The sequence below is a fragment of the Schistocerca nitens genome, chromosome 5 (assembly GCF_023898315.1).
Source record: "Schistocerca nitens isolate TAMUIC-IGC-003100 chromosome 5, iqSchNite1.1, whole genome shotgun sequence".
Classification (NCBI taxonomy): Eukaryota; Metazoa; Arthropoda; class Insecta; order Orthoptera; family Acrididae; genus Schistocerca; species Schistocerca nitens.
Window position 1 is genome coordinate 243,840,833 of NC_064618.1, and position 16,610 is coordinate 243,857,442.

General features: G+C 41.6%; 1 protein-coding gene across 1 annotated transcript in view; it reads right to left on the minus strand.

Annotated features, from left to right (window-relative positions):
- LOC126260213 (solute carrier family 15 member 1-like) overlaps nucleotides 1–16,610 on the minus strand; it is a 212,065-nt gene that overhangs the window by 30,713 nt on the left and 164,742 nt on the right. The window contains exon 12 of the mRNA XM_049957509.1: nucleotides 5,204–5,301. Within this exon, the coding sequence (XP_049813466.1) occupies nucleotides 5,204–5,301 (98 nt within the window). The remainder of the gene's footprint in view (nucleotides 1–5,203; nucleotides 5,302–16,610) is intronic.

Here is a 16,610-nt window from a genome sequence, read left to right on the forward strand (position 1 = left end):
GATAGGGGATCCAGTATTGGAGTCAAAATTTAAAAGAGCTTTGCAAAACTTAAGATCAAATAAGGCAGAAGGTATAGATAACATAACATCGGAATTTCTAAAATCAATGGGGAAAATGGCTACAAAACGACTATTAAATTTGATGTGTAGAATGTATGAGTCTGGGGATATACCATCTGACTTTAGGAAAAACATCATCCAGACAATTTCGAATATTTCAAGAGCTGATAATTATCACACAGTCAGTTTAACAGCTCATGCATCCAAGTTGCTAACAAGAATAGTGGACATAAGAATGGAAAAGAAAATTGAGGATGTGTTAGACGACGATCAGTTTAGTTTTAGGAAAGGTAAAGCCATCAGAGAGGCAGTTGTGGCGTTGCATTTGACAATGGAAGCAAGATCTAAAAAAAAGAAAAAAAAAAGATGACACGTTCATAGGCTTTGTCGGCCTGGAAAAAGCGTTTGACAACGCCAAATAGTGCAAGAAGTTCGAAATTCTGAGAAAAATAAGAGTAAGCTATAGGGGAAGACGGGTAATATACAATGGTAAGATACGCTGATGACATTGCAATGCTCAGTGTAAGTGAAGAAGAATTACAGGATTTGGTTCAAATGGCTCTGAGCACTATGGGACTTAACTGCTGAGGTCATCAGTTCCCTAGAACTTAGAACTACTTAAACCTAACTAACCTAAGGACAACACACACATCCATGCCCGAGGCAGGATTCGAACCTGCGAACGTAGCGGTCGCGCGGTTCCAGACTGTAGCGCCTAGAACCGCTCGGCCACTCCGGCCGGCAATTACAGGATTTGCTTAATGGAATGAACAGTCTAACGAATACAGAGTATGGATTAACGGTAAATCGAAGAAAGACGAAAGTAACAAGAAGTAACAGAAATGAGAACGGCGAGAAACTTAACATGAGGATTGGTGATCACGTAGTAAGTGAGGTTAAGGAATTCTTCTACCTAGGTATCCAAATAACCCATGACGGACGGATCAAGGAGGAAATAAAAAGGAAACTAGAACTGGCAAAAAAGGCATTCCTTGCCAAGATAAGTCTATTAACATCAAACATAGGTCTTAATTTGAGGAAGAAATTTCTGAGATTGTACATTTGAAGCTCAACATTGTATGATTGTGAAACATGGACTGCGGGAAAACCAGGAAAGGAGTAAAAGCTTTTGAGATGTGGTGCTACAGAAGAATGTCGAAAATTAGGTGGTCTGATAAGACAAAGAATGAGGAGGTTCTCCGCAGAATCGGCGAGGAAAGGAATATATAGAAAAACTGATAAGAAGAAAGATAGAATAGTAGGACATCACGGAGTAGCTTCCATGGTACTAGAGGGAACTGTAGAGGGTAAAAACTGTAGAGGAAAGCAGGGATTGGAATACATCCAGCAAATAATTGAGGACGTAGGTTACAGTACTACTCTGCGATCAAAAGTTTGGGGCATGAAAGGAATTCGTGGCGAGCCGCATCAAACCAGTCACAAGGCTGACGACTCGAAAAACTTTAAAGAGTGCGTGAGTCAGCGCATGCTAGTTCATCTCAAAGATGCTGAAGGGTCTTTACGACGTGTCTTTGAGGAGGTCTCTCCAGCAAAATGCACTGGACAGAAATGTTATCTCATGTAGAAGAGATCAGAATCTATACTGAACATAATGAAGCATTCTATCTTCTGAAACCATTCTCAAACATCAGCATTTATTTTCCATCGTCTGAGAATAGTACATTCTCTGATATGAGGTATGCATGTGATAACTGTCTGCAGTATGTAGTTTACTGGATCAACTTCAAAATAAAATTCGAAGCAGACGATTGGCTGCATCCAGCAGTAATACACATGTCAATCACTGTATTCATCTGAAGATGATAGCGCAAACCCTTGAAACGTGTCATGGATGTGTGACTGTTGCAGGTAACTGTTTTGCTTTATGAAAATAGTGGGTCGGTTGAAAGCAGAAAAATCATTTGCATACCTGTAAGTGACTTCGCGCATGATCTATGGTGCTGAGAGGTTCTAATACTTCCTAAGCGATTGTAGCCTATGTCACACAGTCTAAGAGTGCTATCTGGGGACTTCTACCTACAAACTATGTTACACTGAACACAAAACCATTAGTAAAAACTGTTTTAAAATCTTGAAACTTTTTACTCTTGGTCCAATTACCAAGTGGGCTTTTTGCATATATTCTATAAAGTTTGGTGCTTATATTATTAAAATGACAATTTTTAGTGGGAGTAGAAATACAGCAAACCACGAGTAGCGTTGTTTGTTCAACCGTTAAAATGTAATGGCCCTGCTGTTCATTATGTTAAACTTTCACACTTCTGTTTAGTTTCAACATGTTGTGGAAATCTGTTTTATTGCACTGCAGTGATGACGAGACGCTGTAGTTTCGAGACCAATCTACGGATATACGAGGGTGAGTCAAATGAAAACCTTAAATATTTTTTTAAATATTATTTATTGTGCAGAAGTGGTACAAAGCTGTGTCACTTTTCAACATAATCTCCCCCACGCTCAATGCAAGTCCTCCAGCGCTTACAAAGTGCATAAATTCCTTTAGAAAAAAATTCATTTGGTAGTCCGCGCAACCACTCCTGCACCGTGTGGGGTACCTCTTCATCAGAACGGAACTTCTTTCCTCCCATTGCGTCTCTGAGTGGTCCAAACATATGGAAATCACTTGGGGCAAGGTCTGGTGAGTATGGTGGATGAGGAAGACACTCAAAATGCAGGTCTGTGATTGTTGTAACTGTTGTACGGGCAGTGTGGGGCCTTGCATTGCCATATTGCAAAAGGACACCTGCTGACAGCAATCCACGTCGCTTTGATTTGATTGCAGACCGCAGATGATCTTTAGGAGATCTGTGTATGATGCACTGGTGACTGTGGTCCCTCTAAGGCATGTAATGCTCCAAAATGACGCCTTTTTCGTCCCAAAAGAGAGTCAGCATAACCTTCCCTGCTGATGGTTCTGTTCGGAACTTCTTTGGTTTGGTGATGAGGAATGGCGCCATTCCTTGCTCGCTCTCTTCGTTTCCGGTTGGTGGAAGTGAACCTAGGTTACGTCTCCAGTAACGATTCTTGCAAGGAAGCCATCACCTTCTCGTTCAAAGCGCCGAAGAAGTTCTTCACAAGCATCAACAAGTCATTCTCTCATTTCAGGAGTCAGCTGCCGTGGCACTTATCTTGCAGACACTTTGTGAAACTGGAGCACATCATGCACAATGTGGTGTGCTGACCCATGACTAATCTGTAAACATGCTGCAGTGTCATTCAGTGTCACTCGGCGGTTTTCCTTCACTATGGTTTCAACTGATGCAATGTTCTGTGGACTCACAACTCGTTGTGCCCGACCCTGACGAGGAGCATCTTCCACTGAAGTCACACCATTTGCGAACTTACTACTCCATTCGTAGACTTGCTGCTGTGACAAACATGCGTCACCGTACTGAACCTTCATTCGTCGATGAATTTCAATAGGTTTCACACCTTCACTACGCAAAAACCGAATAACAGAACGCTGTTCTTCCCTGGTGCAAGTCGCAAGTGGGGCGGCCATCTTTATATTGATACTGCGGCAGTATGTGTGCATCTGCACTATGCTGCCACCTACAGGCCATTCTGCACGCTGTTTGTAGCACGCTTACCAACTTACAGGATACCAGCGCGAAATTTCGATTTGTTATTACAAATTTAAGGCTTTCATTTGACTCACCCTCGTAAAATCGGTCACAAACAACTGGTAGCTAGATCATTTACTCAAAAGGGGCTACATCGACTGTATTGTCGATAATTCAAAAATTCCGTGGTACAACAGCGCCAGAAAGATTCAGAAATTCCTAGAATTGTAGCCTGGTAACCAAGAAGAAGAGAAACTCATGTAAGTATGGAGGTTTCAAACTGAAGCTATTGAATTTGCTTTGATTATAGTATTCATACAATGTACGTTTTCAAGGCTGAGAGGCCATTTCGTTATAACTATAAAGCTATCCCCTGACGAATCGCCTTCGATTGCGAGAGACATCCTCAGAAGTAAAACGTCAAACCGGCGTGGTTGTGAGCGAGTATACACAAAAAAGTGTTAACAACTGCTTAGTCGACCACACAGATGAAAAACTCGAAATAAAATTCATCGAGACTGGTGTTTCCGCAAAGGCAACGCATTATCGTGCGCGTATGAATAAAAATACCATAATGTTAATAAGAAACAAGAGGAAGTTAAACGAAATATTGGTGCCTACTTTCTGCCAACAAATGTCGATCGACTACTTTCAATCGAGAACGATGAAGTCAGCCAGAGGTGATCAAACACCGCTGGTGGACTCTATTCACTTTATAATTTAGGGGACACCTGGAGTCCCTTCAATTGCTGTTTAGTCTACAAAGATGTTTTCCGCAGTCGGAGACCAAACCCCAAGGAACAATTTTATCCGAGGTATTCATAAAACCATTCTCTGATTAATGAAAGAAACTATGCTACATATAGTTACACGGTTTTTTGCAAATGGTATCATATCTCATGAAGTTTTTTATGGATACACTTCTACATGCGCTCCTATTTCCCGTAAAACTTCTAGGCGTTATTCTGTTTCTCTTCATGTCTTTGCCAACATTCTGAGTTTGCATGTTAGGAACTGGTGAACTGAACGCTGTACCCTTAGCCTAACACCACAAAAAGTTAAGACGGGCTATGTCTGATAAACATGGCAGCCATGAAGCTGCACCATCTCTACCGATCCAGCCGTCTGGAAATGTTTCATACAAGAAATGGCCAACAAATAACCCCAGTGTTGTGGTGCAACATCCTGTTGAAAAACCAGCCGTCGTTGAAATTCTTGTGATAGAGTTGTCAGAGCACATGTAGAGGTGTATTAGGTTGATTTTGAGTTGTAATAGTTGCATTTGGGTTCTGTCATTGTCTGCGGGAATCACTGGTTTTGAAAAGCTCTTTGGTAGTCCGCTTATTCAGGTCGTGAAGGTAGTGAACTTCCCACGAAGACTCCAGCAGTTCTTTCATACGGTATAGTACTTTGCCATTTTCACAACAAATCAGCGGTGCAGAAGCTGTTGTACCTCTAGTCAGTGTTATATTTTCTGTATGTATGAGCAAGCGATACGAAATAACTTATGGAAAATAGCGTACGTAAATAGTAATATGTAAAATTTAATTGGGCTTTCTTACCGAAGCATTGGATCACCTTCCTGTGACTTGTCTACTTGATCGTTTCTGAAGGGGCCCTCAAGTTCACCTCCAACTTGTCCAATTACATATGATGTGGCCTAAAAAAGTATATTACAGCTATTAATAATGTGCCATCACCAGGAATGTGTTGCAATTCGTACATAAATTGTATGTTACTAATATTTATTTATTATTAAAAACAAATCATCGAATTTGTGAAACAGATTGGTACAGCGGATCGTTACACGATAGATTTTACTTTAAGAAATTAGAATGAGACAGAAGAACACCAGTAATTATTCAATTTTCGAAAAAAGTTATGGAAGGAGGAAGCATGATCAAAATTTCTATGTCCTGATGAAAACAAGGCCATGAGCGCTTTCTCAACAAATGTTAGGTGCCTTAAATCTTTAGTGTGTTTAGTGGACACGCGCACTTCAGAAACTAAGAAGTTTTACTTATAGAAAATAACAGAATCTGATTTTTTCAAACAGCTGATAAATTGCTTCAAGCTGCACACATAAAGGGAAATAGCTAATACACAAGAATCTAGATTAACACTCATTGATCAGATATTTTGATTCTTAGCAACTAGAGCTGGAAGCCAGTTAATCTGACTGTGAAATGCAATCGACATCAGATGATTCGCGCAGATTGTCACTGATGAAACGATCTCGATACACAGGGCTCGCCATTTCAACATTATACAGAACATATCTCCGTCCCAATCATCAGACTTCGTTATATTGGCAGCTTCCAATGCGTTTTTTCTGAATTAGCAGTCACGTGGAGATTCAATTTTTGTTCTGTATCATAGATCACGTTTCGATAAATTACACTCCAACCTAAATGTGCCCAGTAGGTGAAGAGGTGAAGGGAAACAGTTTGAGAAGATCAGTTAATGTGTGGCTGATTGTAATGAGTGCTTAGCAGTGTAACGCTATGTTTGCGATGCTTCAGAAGGGTCTGAAGAGAGCGAAGCCCAGTACCGATGCGTTACCCGCAACTTTCGGAAACATTTCAAAGAACGTTACCAGCACAGTGATCGTATGCACATCCACAAGGCGCTGCAAAGAGCCTTAGTTTTCACAACAGGGCATTAAATTCAGACTTGTTACCATATAGGGCCGGTGGCTATGAATATCTATGCTTTAGAATTCTGCTGATCTGGCCAGGAAAACTTAAGTCTTGTGTCTGTTTAAAGCGTCAAACGTTATTACTCTTACTCTTGCTAGCGAGAAACGTCATAGTAGAACACATTTCGCTCCTTACTACAAGGTGAAGTACCTTCGAATGTTCTGACCAGAAAATTAAATGACTAAGTAAGAGTTTGTTTAATCTAGAACTAATTCATTTTGTTAGAATTTGGTATAATCTATCGTGGACAGCAACAACAGCGTAACCGGAGAGAGACAGCTTCTCCCTCCAGCCCACTTTCCCTGCATAAAAAAAAAAAAAAAATGATATTTGCAAACTGAACTCGCATCCTAGCTCGGCACACAGTTTAAAGAAAGCCAGAATGTGTAATGGATACTGACTACTAGCAGGTGTAGCCAGAAACATCTGTTGTGGAACCTCAAAACTATTTCGCCCTTCGCCGCGAAGCTAATTATTATGAGATACTGTATATACCCCTCCCTCCCCCGCTGACCAAGCAAGAGCCTGAGTAGGCCATTGGACAACGGTAACCGATACACACGACTAACGGAATACGGCATAATTAAATACTTGTCATGGTTGTCATTATATTTTAAATGTCAAATGCTGTCAGCTTCTGTGTAAACGATTTTGAACTGATTAACATTAAATCAGTTCAAAATCGTTTACACAGAAGTATATAGTGAGTATATAGCATAACAGCAAATTTGCATATGGAAAAATCCGATTGAGAGGTAGATGAGTTGTTACCTGTATTTACCTCAACAGCTTGTCTGTTACTGTTTCCTAAAGCTCAGAGCGAGTGACACTAACAATATTTGCAATGCTGTATCATGTAATTTCATTTTGAAAATACCTTCGACTATTTGGAATGTGTTTGCTCATTTTGCAAAATCACCGTTCAGATCACTGTTTACAGGTGACTACCCACGGCTGCATTCATTGCCTTGCGCGTCGGCGGTAAATTCTTTTGCGTTGACAATCATTCCACCCTAACTCTCTGTCTTGAAAAGTACAGTAACGCGATGGGAAAGAGCGACAGTGCAGGGTCCCAGAGAGAGCTGCCGCTGCGTATACACTTTCTGATCAAAAGTTTCCGGACACCCGTATATAATGCGGAATTAACACCAATACGTGCCACGAGAGGTGGACGCGCCAATATACGAAGAGGCAGGGAATAGTGCGATGTGTGTAGAGAAGCAATAACAGCGGAGTGGTCAACAGAGCCCAGTGACTTCTCACATACACTAATTACCGATGTCACCTGAGTAACAAATTTGAAAGGGACCTGTTAAACCTTTCCAGTGTAGTCCAGATGAACTGTTGGTGATGTGATTGTGAGGTGGAAACGCGAAAGAATACACACAGCTAAACCAAGGTCACGCAGACCTCATGTGCTGGCGGGCAGAGACCATTGAGTATTACGGAGAGTGGTTGTAAAAAATCGTGTGAAATTGGCGGAACGAATCATTCGTGACTTCTGTTATACCGGAACCAAGGTAGCCCCTGAGAGCCGGCAAACCATATAATACCACAGAGGACGAGGTTGTCTATGCCCAAAGGCATACCCAAAAGCACCATGTGGTGAACACCGGCTATTTACACACAAGATAATGGAAACAGCCATTCCGAGCACTACTCCCTGCAGGGGGAGCTCGAGCCACGGCCTGCAGGAAGTATCACTACCCCGAAATCTGATTGGCTGGAGACAGCTACACATCTGGCCATTAAAATTGCTACACCAAGAAGAAATGCAAATGATAAACGGGTATTCATTGAACAAATATATTATACTAGAACTGACATGTGATTACATTTACACGCAGTTTGAGTGCATAGATCCTGAGAAATCAGTACCCAGAACAACCACCTCAGGCCGTAATAACGGCTTTGATACGCCTGGGCATTGAGTCAAACAGAGCTTGGATGGCGTGTACAGGTACAGCTGCCCATGCACCTACAACACGATACCACAGTTCACCAAGAGTAGTGACTGGCGCATTGTGATGAGCCAGTTGCTCGGCCACCATTGACCAGACGTTTTCAATTGGTGAGATATCTGTAGAACGTACTGGCCAGGGCAGGAGTAGAACATTTTATGTATCGAGAAAGGCCTGTACAGGACCTGCAACATGCGGTCGTGCATTATCCTGCTGAAATGTAGGGTTTCCCAGGGATCGAATGAAGGGTAGAGCCACGGGTCGTAACACATCTGAAATGTAACGTCCACTGTTCAAAGTGCCGTCAATGCGAACAAGAGGTGACCGAGACGTGTAACCAATGGCACCCCATACCATCACGCCGGGTGATACGCCAGTACTGCGATGACGAATACACGCTTCCAATGTGCGTTCACCGCGATGTCGCCTAACACGGATGCGACCATCATGGTGCTGTAAACAGAACCTAGATTCATCCGAAAAAATGACGTTTTGCCATTCGTGCACCCAGGTTTGTCGTTGAGTACACCATCGCAGGCGCTCCTGTCTGTGGTGCAGAGTCAAGGGTAACCGCAGCCATGGTCTCCGAGCTGATAGTCCATGCTGCTGCAAACGTCGTCGAACTGTTCGCGCGGATGGTTGTTGTCTTGCAAATGTCCCCATCTGTTGACTCAGGGATCAAAACGTGGCTGTACGATCCGTTACAGCCATGCGGGTAAGGTGCCTGTCATCTCGACGGCTAGTGATACGAGGCCGTTGGGATCCAGCACGGCGTTCCGTATTACCCTCCTGAAACCACCGAGTCCATATTCTGCTAACAGTCATTGGATCTCGACCAACGCGAGCAGCAATGTTGCGATACGATAAACCGCAATCGCGATAGGTTACAATTCGACCTTTATCAAAGTCGGAAACGTGATGGTACGCATTTCTCCTCCTTACACGAGACATCACAACAACGTTTCACCAGGCAACGCATGTCAACTGCTTTTTTTGTATGAGGAATCGGTTGGAAACTTTCCTCAGTCAGCACGTTGTAGGTGTCGCCACCGGCGCCAACCTTGTGTGAATGCTCTGAAAAGCTAATCATTTGCATATCACAGCATCTTCTACCTGTCGGTTAAATTTCGCGTCTGTAGCACGCCATCATCGTGGTGTAGCAATTTTAATGGCCAGTAGTGTATTTAGGGGCTAGAACCAGGCCCGAAGTTCAGTTCACGCCGGATGCCGACCTCGTATACTGCAACCGTCGAAGATTACGTCTTCGTCTTGGAATTGGATTGTTACTAGTGTGTGAGTGTGTTGCCACGAATCTTTGTGGAATATAAGAAGTGAACGTTTGTTTGCCTGAATTAGGAGACTTTTTTCGTTATCGTTACCTTTCGTTTGTGTGTTCAGTCATCAACCTTATGAACTTTACATCAATAAAAATTGTGTTGTGAAAAATTGCGAATTGTCAGTCACAACAACTTTTAAACTGCCACCGACAGTCCAGCTAGCCCAATGATTGTGCGTAGAGAGTTAAAAGGAATGGAATACAATGGTCGAACAACTCCTCATAAGCTACACATTAATGTAGTCATTACTCAACCACGCTGAGGTGATGTAAAGAGCGACGCCAGCGGACACTGGATGACTGGAGTAATGAATCACGGTATAGCCTGTGGCAGAAAGATTTTAGGTTGGCGAATGCCTGGAGAACATTATGTTACATGTAGTGCCAAACTTGAAGTACAGAGGAGGTGGCGTTACGCTACCAGTGTGTCTTTCGTGGTAGGGGTGTAGTCTCCTTATTGCGTTTAGGAAAAAATTACATGGTGAAAGATGAGAACACATCTTACAGCATTGTGTACTGGGTACAATAGAGGAACAATTCAGAGATGATGACTGTATGAATATTACAATGATTACTTATTTATTTAAATTGATCTGACTAATGCCATCACCTTCATTACCTCTTCATTACCTAAGAAATAACGATTTTAGTATGACAAATACTATTAAAATGATTTGAGTGTCCATAGTGACATTGTGAGGAAATAATACTGACTATGAACTAAGAAAGTCAATACTGATAATACTTGTAACAGTGCTGCTGCTGCCGCTAATAGTGATGACAATAAGAATTATGTTAATGACAATAATAATGGCAGTTATAACAATAATGGTAGTGTCAGTTGTAAACAGAATTTACAGGTTTATGGAATAGATGTTTTCTCATATAGAGAATTCTGGGGAAAGGAATTTGAGGAGACTGCACCAGCTAACAATAATGGAAACTGAAGAAGATCCGGTTAACGAGTATGTACAGGGCAATGGCAGTCATTATTATTGCTTAATTAGATATGACATTAACTGTCTTCTCAGGTTGGAGATGTTATACAGTTCTCTAATTTAATGTGAGAGAATATTCTAGAGTCGGGTTCCCTCTACTGAGAAGGACTTTGAGAAAGTGGCTGAACCATGGAGTGGGATAGAAATGAATTTACTGTGATGGGAACGGTTGTTTCTGCCACGTTCTTCAGACAAGAGCATTAACATCGAGCAGAGATATTGCGGTCAGTGTACATTGATAAGACTTAAGAGAAGATAGAGGGTATGGAAATCTTCCACATGTGCGCATGCAACCAGGAGAGCTCTGCATATGATGGTGAAATTTGATCAAAGAGTCGAACATCACGGATGTAACTAACAAAGGCGTTCATAACCAGTTTTAGGCGACTTGAGCTTTCCCGAGAAAGGCCTTGCAGGATAACATCGCTGTAACCAATAACTGCCAGTATAAGTGTCTGTACAAGTTTCTTTTTCCGGTCAAGAGGGAAGAACCTTTTATGTTTTTGTACGGCATGGGGAGATGCTGAAGCATACTTGCACATTGCAGTTACGTGCTCAATCCAGTTTGTCATAAACAACACCTGTGAGGCAAGGGCAGTAAAATTTCTTAAATGTACTGGCCCGCCCAGTGTCCCAGCCTGAATTCAGTGAAACACTTTGGGATGACTCGATTTGTCTCCGGGCCCCAGCGTCCAATATTAATCCCGTCTCTGGGATGCCATTCCACCACAGCCATTCAGACATCTCACTGAAATTTTCGCTTCCGTAGTTCAAGCTGTCATAGAGGTGAAGAGTAGACACATATTATGTTTACGTCCACTAATAGATGTCCAAATACTTCTGATCAGATAGCGTACTTTCCGTTCGACCAGAAGGAGCACGCGATCATGGACGACTATTTGATGTGTTTCTGTGACTGGATGCGAGCATTGTTTCCCTTGCTGCTCCCCTGTGACTGTTATTTGATGGTCGGAGAGCTTAGTTCCACTTGTTTCAACACGCCTCTAATGAAGAGAAAATAGTGACCAAACATTTTTGTTAGAGCTAGATTTGCGGGTTACAGCAAGTATATTTTCATCATTAAGAGCTTGGTCGGTGGCAGAAACAAGAGTGAAAATTATAAGGGAATAAATACTTTGAATAGAGGACATTTAATATATACAAGAGTATTAAGTAAAAGAGTACAAGAAACCATAGTCGTTTTATTGCTCGAAGAAGTTGTTTCACTTTACAAGGGGACGATCCCATACAGACACCACTTTCACGGTTGAACAGTTAACAGAAAACTCAGATTGCTTTCATTGATTACGAAAACGCATTCGACCGAGTCACTAGCGAACATTTATAGGAAATCACGACTCAAGGGATATCCGAATCACCTAATTAAATTACTAAAATATATGTGTACAGTACAGTACATTATTGTGACCATCGCCTATGTGCGATGACAACGTGCAGTAACCACTCACAGGCGGCAGGTGACAGCACACTGTCAGTGACTGGTAAATAAAGTCTGTAGTTTTGATATCCCCCCCCCCCTCCCCCCGTGAACCATGGACCTTGCCGTTGGTGGGGAGGCTTGCGTGCCTCAGCGATACAGACGGCCGTACCGTAGGTGCAACCACAACGGAGAGGTATCTGTTGAGAGGCCAGACAAACGTGTGGTTCCTGAAGAGGGACAGCAACCTTTTCAGTAGCTGCAAGGGCAACAGTATGGATGATGGACTGATCTGTCCTTCTAACACCAACCAAAATGGCCTTCCTGTGCTGGTACTGCGAACGGCTGAAAGCAACGGGAAACTACAGCCGTAATTTTCCCCAACGGCATGCAGCTTTACCGTATGGTTAATGATGATGGCGTCCTCTTGCGTAAAATATTCAGGAGGTAAAAAAGTCACGCATTCGGATCTCCGGGCGGAGAGTACTCAGGAGGACGTTGTTATCAGGAGAAAGAAAACTGGCGTTCTACGGACCGGAGCGTGGAATGTCAGATCCCTTAATCGGGCAGGTAGGTCAGAAAATTTAAAAAGGGAAATGGATAGGTTAAAGTTAGATATAGTGGGAATTAGTGAAGTTCGGTGGCAGGAGGAACGAGCCTTCTGGCCAGGTGAATACAGGGTTATAAATACAAAATTAAATAGGGGTAATGCAGGAGTATGTTTAGTAATGAATAAAAAAATAGGAATGCGGGTAAACTACTACAAACAGCATAGTGAACATATTATTGTGGCCAAGATAGATACGAAGCCCACGCCTACCATAGTAGTACAAGTTTATATGCCGACTAGCTCCGCAGATGACAAACATATTGATGAAATGTACAATGAAATAAAAGAAATTATTCAGATAGTGAAGGGCCACGAAAACTTAATAGTCATGGGTGACTGGAACTCGATAGAAGGAAAAGGAAGAGAAGGAAACGTAGTAGGTGGATGAAAGAGGAAGCCGCCTGGTAGAATTTTGCACAGAGCATAACTTAATCATAGCTAACACTTGGTTCAAGAATCATAAAAGAAGGTTGTATACATGGAAGAAGCCTGGAGATACTGAAAGGTTTCAGATAGATTATATAATGGTAAGACAGAGATTTAGGAACCAGATTTTAAATTGTAAGACATTTCCAGGGGCAGATGTGGACTCTGACCACAATCTATTGGTTATGAACTGTGGATTAAAACTGAAGAAACTGCAAAAAGGTGGGAATTTAACGAGATGGGACCTTTATAAACTGACAGAACCGGAGATTGTAGACAGTTTCAGGCAGAGCATTAGGGAACGATTGACAAGAATGCGGGAAAGAAATACAGTAGAAGAAGAATAGGTAGCTTTGAGAGGTGAAATAGTGAAAGCAGCAGAGGATCCAGTAGGTAAAAAGACGAGGGCTAGTAGAAATCCTTGGGTAACAGGAGAGATATTGAATGTAATTGATGAAAGGAGAGAATACAAAAATGCAGCAAATGAAGCAGGCAAAAAGGAATACAAACGTCTCAAAAATAAGATCGACAGGAAGTGCAAAATGGCTAAGCAGGGATGGCTAGAGGACAAATGTAAGAATGTAGAGGTGTATATCACTGGGGGTAAGATAGATACTGCCTAAAGGAAAATTAAAGAGACCTTTGGAGAAAAGAGAACCACTTGCATGAATATCAAGAGCTCAGATGGAAACCCAGTTCTAAGCAAAGAAGGGAAAGCAGAAAGGTGGAAGGAGTATATAGAGGGTCTATACAAGGGCGATGTTCTTGAGGACAATATTGTGGAAATGGAAGAGGATGTAGATGAAGATGAAATGGGAGATATGATACTGCGTGAAGAGTTTGACAGAGCACTGTAAGACCTAAGTCGAAACAACGCCCCGAGAGTAGACAACATTCCATTAGAACTACTGATAGCCTTGGGAGAGCCAGTCCTGACAAAACTCTACTATCTGGTGAGAAAGATGTATGAGACAGGCGAAATACCCCAAGATTTCAAGAAGAATATAATAATTCCAATCCCAAAGAAAGCAGGTGTTGACAGATGTGAAAATTACCGAACTATCAGTTTAATAAGCCACGGCTGCAAAATACTAACACGAATTCTTTACCGACGAATGGAAAAACTGGTAGAAGCGGACCTCGGGGAAGGTCAATTTGGATTCCGTTGAAATGTTGAAACACGTGAGGCAATACTGACCCTACAACTTATCTTACAAAATAGATTAAGGAAATGAAAACCTACGTTCCTAGCATCTGTAGACTTAGAGAAAGCTTTCGACAATGTTGACTGGAATACTCTCTTTCAAATTATGAAGGTGGCAGGGGTAAAATACAGGGAGCGAAAGGCTATTTACAATTTGTACAGAAACCAGATGGCAGTTATAAGAGTCGACGGACATGAAAGGGAAGCAGTGGTTGGGAAGGGAGTGAGACAGGGTTGTAGCCTATCCCCGATGTTATTCAATCTGTATATTGAGCACGCAGTAAAGGAAACAAAAGGAAAATATGGAGTAGGAATTAAAATCCATGGAGAAGAATATAAAATCTTAGAGGTTCGCCGATGACATTGTATTTCTGTCAGAGACAGAAAAGTACCTGGAAGAGCAGCTGAACGGAATGGACAGTGTGTTGAAAGGAGGATATAAGATGAACATCAACAAAAGCAACACTTGGAAGAGTGCACTGCATAAAGAAAAATCGCAGAGAAAAACTTCCCGCACTTTACCTCCTGATTCAAGGGATGGCGCTGCAAGCAACGCAGGATAGAAACTACATCTATGGAAGTAGAGGGCACCACTTCACTACGCGCCATATCGCTGTTGCTATGACGTATTCCAGCCAATCAGAAGCCGTCCTTGGCATATAAAAGTGGGAACCTCGCTAGCTCACGACAGTCAGTTTTAGCCCTGACGACGACCATGGAGGTAGTGGTCGAAAGCTTGGAGTTTTATCCAAAATTGACGCGGCATGTACACCGAGAGATTTTTATTCAGGATAATGGAATGTTGTCGAATTAAATCGGGTGATGTTGAGGGTATTAGATTAGGAAATGAGACACTTAAAGTAGTAAATGAGTTTTGCTATATGGGGAGCAAAATAACTGATGATAGTCGAAGCAGAGAGGATATAAAATGTAGACTGGCAATGGCAAGAAAAGCGTTTCTGAAGAAGAGAAATTTGTTAACATCGAATATAGATTTAAGTGTCAGGAAGTCTTTTCTGAATGTGTTTGTATTTAGTGTAGCCATATATAGAAGCGAAACGTGGACGATAAATAGTTTGGACAAAAAGAGGATAGAAGCTTTCGAAATGTGGTGCTACAGAAGAATGCTGAAGATTAGATCGATAGATCACATAACTAATGAGGAGGTATTGAATAGAATTGGGGAGAAGAGGAGTTTGTGGCATAACTTGAGTAGAAGAAGAGATTGGTTGGTAGGACATATTCTGAGGCATCAAGGGATCACCAATTTAGTACTGGAGCGCAGCGCGGAGGGTAAAAATCGTAGAGGGAGACAAAGAGATGAATACACTAAGCAGATTAAGAAGGATGTAGATTGCAGTAGGTACGGGGAGATAAGGAAGCATGCACAGGATAGAGTAGCATGGAGAGCTGCATCAAACCAGTCTCTGGACTGAAGACCACAACAACAACAGTTTGGATGTCAAGGTTGTATGTACTGCAAATGGCGAAGGACCTCTTGTCGACCGTGTCTTGGATGTGCTTTCATATGCTCTCGTAAATATTGTGCGCTCCACGCTGTTTGTTGCATCTAACTGCATGCTGAGCAGTTGTTTGTTTAGCAAGTCATCATTATTTTGTTTTACAGCAATAGTTTTTCTGCTTTGTACTTTACGAGTTTTGCTGTGCGAATGGGTGAACTTATTTTCACTTTTATATAATTCGGAATTATACCTACGTGTTGACAGTGCTTGCTGAATCTGATATGAGCAACTATTTTAGAACTTTCATTTCACGGATGTTGTACTTGTATATAGCTTTTAATGCCTGACTCGGCACTAATAATTAGTGAGTGGAGTACTTCGACATTTTGCTCTACTTTTCGAAATGGAGACCCATTTGGAAAAGTAGAGCAAAACGTGAAAGTAAAGGGAATAAAATGGATCTTTCACTAAAGCTGCAGGTTTATTCACGTTATAGAAAATATGAAGATAAAACATTAAAATAAAAACTTGAAAGTGAATTCTCCAGATGGCTCGACAATATAATTAAATAAATATAGTAACACATAGAACTAAGCAACATAGAAAATAGAAATAAGCAAATTTTGATCCAGACTGTTAAGATAAATACCCTCTGTACAAAAGCATATCATGCTTTTCGAAAAACTGTAACATTTCTCTGTTGACTACGTCTAAAAACACCTTTGGAACATGTTTGTTTGTATGAGGTCTTTGTACTTGATATATAGACCCTACTGCTCATAGAAAATCGTTTATTATATATAACATGTGTGAGAATCGGCATAAAATCGACCT